Below are 7,095 nucleotides of genomic sequence, written 5' to 3'. Positions count from 1 at the left end.
GCTTCACTTCCTTCACACAGCTGATACAAATCACTTAACAAGCACCATGTAATCACCATGCAGAGATTCAGGTGTCACAGGCTCACAGACAGCAGCAACAGCAACCAGTCAGAATGAAACAGCTCCAACAGGAAGGGGCTCCTGTCCTTGGACACAGGAACCTTGTGGATAGGATGTAGCAGAGAGCGTTGAGCGAGTGGTATTCAATTCATCAACATATAAAGTAGCATCAAAAACATTCAATATCATCACAAGTGGGCCTATAAAACACTATGTACAGAGTAGGGGGAAAAGGTGGGGGTGGGGGTAAAGAAAGGGGGGGGTGATCACTTCTCACCTTTCTAAGGGAGAAGTGATAACTACCTCCGCCTTTGGCCTCCTGAAAGGTGAAGTTTCAGGGCAGTTTTGAAGGAAGCCAGTGAACTACATGTTTTAAGGGAAGGGGGGTCAAGGAATTCCATTCTTGGGTGGCAGTGCTGCAGAAGGAGAATTGTCCCATATTTGAATTATGGGTGCATGGGTTTTACGAGATCATTGTTAGCACTCCCTCTAGTATTGTGGCTGTCGCACATTTTTTGGAAGTGCTTTTTTTCTTTTTTTTTCCAGATATGTGGGTATTGAGGGATTGAAGGGTCACATTAACTATTTTGAAGGCAGATCCCATTTTTTTGTCTTACCCTGAGCCCTTAGGCTAGCAAAATGTGTATGGAAAAGGTGGGTCATGGGCCCCAGGTCGAGAAGTAGTAGTCAAATTTGAACAACTCTTAGATTATTATTATTATTATTTTAAATCAAACATTTTTAACATAAATCTTTGCTTCTGGGAGGTCCCTGGCTCAAAACATTTTCAGATGGCGGTCAACAACCAAATACATTTAGTCCTAGACATGACAAAGTTTGAGAACCACGTATGGTGTCATTGCCATGGTCAGTATCATGATCAGTGTGTGTGTGTGTGTGTGTGTGTGTGTGTGTGTGTGTGTGTGTGTGTGTGTGTGTGTGTGTGTGTGTGTGTGTGTGTGTGTGTGCGTGCGTGTGCGTGTGTGTGTGCGTGCGCGTACGTGGTGGTTTCTTTCCTCAGTGTGATGCGCAAAATCATTTTACAAAAAGAAACATGTGGTTCAATATAGTTCTGCTGTATGACTCAATGACCAAATACACCTCATTCAAGAATTCAAGATTCTGTAACTTTGTAAATACTGTATACTGCTATGCTACAACTGGACAACTGCATTTCCCCCTTGGGATAATAAAGGTATCTATCTATCTATCTATCTATCTATCTATCTATCTAGATGTGACCAAACACCTGGACAACCTGACCTTCAGAGTCTGGAACAAGATGAAGGACATTGTCTCCTACACTCCTGTCATTCTGGACCCCAACACGGCCCATCCAGAAAATATTCTGTCTGATGATCTGACCAGTGTGAGACATGGAAAGAGACAGCAGCTTCCAGACAACCCAGAGAGATTTGACTGGTACACCCGTGTCCTGGGTTCTGAGGGCTTTAACTCAGGGTCTCACAGCTGGGATGTTGAGCTTGGAGACAATACAGACTGGTCAGTAGGTGTGTCAGCAGAGTCTTGCCAGAGAAAGGGAGAGAGAGGGGATCGATCTTGGAGAATAAGGCTCTATGGCGGTAAACACAGAGCAGAATCCTCATCGGGGTCAGACACTGATCTCTCAGTGAAGCAGAACCTCCAGAGGATCAGAGTCCAGCTGGACTGGAACGAAGGAAAGCTGTCATTCTCTGATCCTGATACTGACACACACATACACACCTTCACACACACTTTCACTGAAACACTCTTTCCATACTTTAACACTCGTCATAGTCTGAAGATTTTACCAGGGAAAGTCAGTGTAACTCTTGAATAATGTCATTAGACTTGGGGGTGATGATGATGATAACAAACCGTTTGTCCCATTTAGACCGGGAACCCCTAAACGTTAACTATATCTTTTAATCTGGGAATGTACAGTTGCTATGTACAGTATAGCAACATCATTTGTTTTGTTATTTATTTGTATTAAATATTTGAGGTTTTTCAGAAAACAGGATTCAGATGTTTTTAGATCTTCAGCTCTAAATGGCTTTAAGGGAACCCAGTTAAGTCTATAATCAATATGGATGTGTTGTGTCATTCAACATGAACAAGTGTCTCTTAAAGCAACAGTCTGATCTGTGGCTCTTATCATTATGGTTCTTATCTAAGATCTAGTCAATAATTCATAATTACAAAGCTATTGGTCACATCTGGTGCCCACTGTCTATTATACATGTTATGTGTAATAATATCAGTTATAGTATCTAACAATAATTCTAATATATATTTTTTTATTTGTGTTAATTATTGTTGTGTGTAGAGACTGAGACATGATCCACTCTGTGATTATTCACCAACCAGTAACTATTCATCAATTATTCAGTTCATGTCAGTGTGATGGTCACTATTCAAAAGAAATTAGGTTTTGTTTATGGCACTGCTAGAAAATGCCTTTCATAAATCTTTTGCTCTTACGAGAAGAAATAATAATTTCGCTCTGTGAGTTCTAATGAAATTAGATTTGAAAATAAATGTCTACCACACTTGAGTTCAGTTGCATCAAATAACAAATATCTGTTCCACATGTGTGCATTATAAAGTATGACATTTTATATGATGGTTATCAGAGGTCAGTATTTTAAACATTACAGTTTATGAAACTACAAGGAGTGAAATAGGCTAGGAAGTAGAAACCCTGCAGGACACATTGACAACACATTATGACCTGTCAGAGAGATATGATCCCTGCCTGCTAAATATCTATTTTGTCATATCAGATTAACATATCATATGAAGATGTTTTATTTTGTCATTATGACAGGAATAATAGCTGGGGTGTCTGCACTAACAAGGACGAAGTCCATGCAATAATCATAAAGTGATAGCTTTGTGTTCACCAAATTCACTTAGACAAAACCTTTCTGTGTCTTTCTGTCACACTCCCTGGGTGGGTTACATCTTAAAGTGCCGCTGACACGCCCCGCTACGGGGAGCCGGGCGGGAAAAGGTGGCAAGCCCCCCGCTTTTAGAGCCCCGCTGCCCGGTGAGAGGCAACATCCCCTCCCGGTGAATTTTAGCGAATCTGCCACTTCAACAAATAAATATAAACAAACATATTCTCATGAACAATGGGAATGTAACAACCAGATTTGTGTGGAAATATAATTTTTATATGCACAGATTTATATACATTTTGTGTCTTTAGCTTTAGTGCTAGTCCAGTATCCCTGTGGGAGGAAGTTGCTTTCTGTGGGCTGCGAGTGCGACCCTTTGGGCGATGGGAAGAGAATGTACATTGTAGGTACAGCACATTATAACTCTATAGTACAGTACGGGCGCACCGTGACGCGTCAACAATTTTAGTGACATGCCCACTTTAAATGTACATGACAGTATCAGTATGACAGTAGTACAGGGCCTTTGGACAGACAGATTACATTGTCTCACAAATGTTTATTTGATCTCCTTGCTGAATGCCTCAATGATGGACTTGACTCAAGACCATCACCGAGGCATTCAGCAAGGATACCTTGCTTGCTGTCAAGTCACTTGAGGACCTGGTCGTGTGTCCGGGCATAGCACTTCTCACCCAGTGCCTTTTGGAGGAGCTGCTGGAGATGTGCTTGAGAGACCCTGTCTTGTTCAAACAGAAGGAACACCTTTTTACACATTCCCATAACTCATGCTAGCCAACAAGAGACATCTCAACCACAACCAGTTCATGTCAGTGTGATGGTCACTATTCAAAAGAAATACAGTAGGTTTTGTTTATAGATACTGCTAGAAAATGTTTGGTTTTCGTAAATAGCATGCATATCTAAAAGCTCACGTGACACAATGCGACACTTGCAGATGTGCTATTTTTACACCATTGTACGACAAAGTACAAAATGGTATAACGGCTCTCATGGATATCATAGTAGTAATGGCTTCTATGGTGGGAAAGAAAGGTTCTGTTCAGGTACAGTTCCAAACTATAACCCTTTGAATTTTTTCATTTGAAATATTAAACAGTTGAGTTGAACCTACCTACCTTGAACTAGAAGCAATTGACTGCTGTAGAAAATATAAGTATTACAGTATACCATCACAAAGTGAACAAGGCTGGAAGTGGAAAAGACTGGTTAGTTAGGAATTAAACCACCTTCTTACAGTACATCCTTTCCATGAAATCAGGAAGAAAATGCAATAGAAAGTGCAATAGAATCTAAACAAGGTCAAGTATGTGAATGAATGTGCATCAAAATGAACATTAAGCTAGAAATCTCAATACAAATCCGGCTAAAGATATTGGACTGTCATAGAACCCATCTCCCTCTATGATTGCAAGATCTGGGGACCTCTTGCCAACCAAGAACCTGGGAAATGGGAAAACACAAAACTGAGACTGCATGCAGAACTATGGAAATCCATTCTCCGCACCCATGGAAAACATCAAACAATTCATGCAGGGAAGAATTAGGATGATAGAGTCAATAACATTTTAAAACCACCTAAAAGAAAGCAACCCAGAGACGCTCCATAACATAGCCCTCAACCATAGAGAAAACCCCCCTTATTATTTTTTTTTACATTTGTTTTTATTTGTTCTGACCTGATTAGTAGTAACATATTAATTTTCTTATTGATGTTTGTATGGTTTTAGAGTATAGATTTACCATTGTAAATAGAATAAAATAAAAAGTGATATGATGTATTTTAGTAGACTATATGTGTAGGTTACTAGAAGCATCTTGAACAAGACAGCCAGACAGGTGACTTGCATGTTGTCTGTGTGAAATGGGAGAGGTGTACAGTACAGTACTTGTGAAGCAATTGTATTTGAACTGCCCTCTGAGACAATAAAATACATACCATTCCATGTTGTCTTAAATGAAAATATACCTAAATGTGTACACGCACGTGCTTGAGTCTGTGTGTGTGTGTGTGTGTGTGTGTGTGTGTGTGTGTGTGTGTGCGTGCGTGCGTGCGTGCGTGCGTGCGTGCGTGCGCGCGTGCGTGCGTGCGTGCGTGCGTGTGCGCGCGTGTATGTGTGCGTGCGTGCGTGTGTGCGTTTGAATTTGTAACAGCTTTGTGGTGTATCAAAGCTCCACCTCCCTTTCCAGACTATATTGAGTCAAAGTGAAACCTTGAGTGAAACCAGAAAACATTCAGTTCCTCACTAACGAAACACCGCGGTAGAAAGCTTGGTGACACAAGGTTAACACGCGTCCGATAGACGATCAGATTTACCATCAGATCAAACACTCAACTACAGGAGGGAATTCTGACCCAGACCACAGGAACCTGTTGCTGACTCTGTCATCTGAATGGACTTTAACAAGAACCACGATTGAAGGTGAAGTAAACGTCAGGGAACATTCTAGAAGAGGGACCGCTAGCACGACCGATTGCTTCACTCAGAGATAAAATGGCTTCCAGGTCGTCTCACCCAGAAGAGGATTATTCCTGTCCTGTGTGTCGTGACATCTTTAAAGATCCTGTTCTCCTGCCATGTAGCCACAGCTTCTGTAAAGCCTGTCTGCAGATATGGTGGAGACAGAAGGTAATAAAGGAATGTCCAGTTTGTAAGGAGAGACATTCAGTGGATCCACCCAGAAACCTGGCTCTGAAGAACCTGTGTGAGGCCTTCATATGGGAGAGACAACAGAGCGCTTCAACCTCAAGGCCTGAGGTTCTCTGCAGTCAGCATGGTGAGAGACTCAAACTGTTCTGTCTGGAATGTCAACAGACAGTGTGTGTTGTGTGTCGAGATTCTAAAAAACACACCAACCACAGATTTAGACCCATCGATGAAGCTGCACTGGATCACAAGGAGGAAGTCCAGAAATCACTGAAGTCTTTACACAAGAAACTGGAGGTCTTCAATAAATGTAAAACAAACTATGATCAAATAGTAGGACACATTAAGGTCCAGACCAGGCGCTCAGAGATGCAGATGAAGGAACAGTTTACGAAGCTTCATCAGTTTCTACAAGAGGAAGAAAAGACCATGATCAAAGCACTGAGGGAGGAAGAGCAGCAGAAGAGTCAGATGATGAGGATGAAGATTGAGGGTCTGAACAGAGACATATCAACCCTTTTACACAAAATCAGAGTCATAGAGAAGGAGCTGAGAGTTGAACACATCTCATTCCTGCAGAACTACAAGACCACAATGCAAATAGTCCAGTTCACACTGCAGGACCCACAGCCGGTCTCAGGAGCACTGATAGACGAGGCCAAACACCTGGACAACCTGACCTTCAGAGTCTGGTACAAGATGAAGGACATTGTCTCCTACACTCCTGTGACTCTCGACCCCAACACTGCCCATCCACAATACACCCTGTCTGCTGATCTGACCAGTGTGAAATGGGGAGGGAGACGGCAGCTTCCTGACAACCCAGAAAGGTTTGACTACTATGGCCGTGTTCTGGGTTCTGAGGGCTTTAAACCGAAATCAGGAACTCACAGCTGGGATGTTGAGGTTGGAAGCAGTCCATCCTGGGGTGTAGGTGTGTTAGCAAGGTCTTACCAGAGGAAGGGAGAAGGATCTGGACAATTCTGGAGAATAGGGTTAGATAAAGGTAAATATTATTCACACACCTCATCAGAGAAAGTCACACTTCACATCTCTGTGAAGCAGAAACTCCAGAGGATCAGAGTCCAGCTGGACTTGAACAGAGGAATGCTGACATTCTCTGATCCTGATACTAACTCACACATACACACCTTCACACACTATTTCACTGACACACTCTTTCCATACTTTAACACTTGCCATACTCTGAGGATTGCACCAAGGAAATTCAGTGTAACTCTTGAACAATGCAGTTAGACGTGATGATGATGATGATGTTAATTTTAGAACGATTGTTGTGGTCGAGGACATTCAACATGAACAAGTGTCAGTTGTAAAGTAACAGTCTGATCTGTGTGTGATGTCATGTCATCAATATACAGGTAGATGTTGATGATGTCAAGTTATGGATCTTAATATAAAGGTCTAGTAAATAATCAATAATTATAAAGCTGTTGATCATATCTAGCGTCCACTGTCTA

The 7,095-nt window shown here is 41.8% G+C and overlaps 1 protein-coding gene across 1 annotated transcript; it reads left to right on the top strand.

Annotated features, from left to right (window-relative positions):
- Positions 1-5,461: 5,461 nt before the first annotated feature.
- Positions 5,462-6,871, top strand: LOC308282685 (E3 ubiquitin-protein ligase TRIM39-like; the record flags this gene model as incomplete). Its single annotated transcript, XM_080723075.1, has 1 exon — positions 5,462-6,871. The coding sequence occupies one exon, from the start codon at positions 5,462-5,464 to the stop codon at positions 6,869-6,871; it is 1,410 nt and encodes a 469-aa protein (XP_080579201.1).
- Between the last annotated feature and the right edge of the window lie 224 nt (positions 6,872-7,095).

Source organism: Nannobrachium achirus (genome assembly GCF_963921795.1).
Source record: "Nannobrachium achirus genome assembly, chromosome: 4".
Classification (NCBI taxonomy): Eukaryota; Metazoa; Chordata; class Actinopteri; order Myctophiformes; family Myctophidae; genus Nannobrachium; species Nannobrachium achirus.
This window is presented reverse-complemented; position numbering and strand designations above follow the sequence as displayed.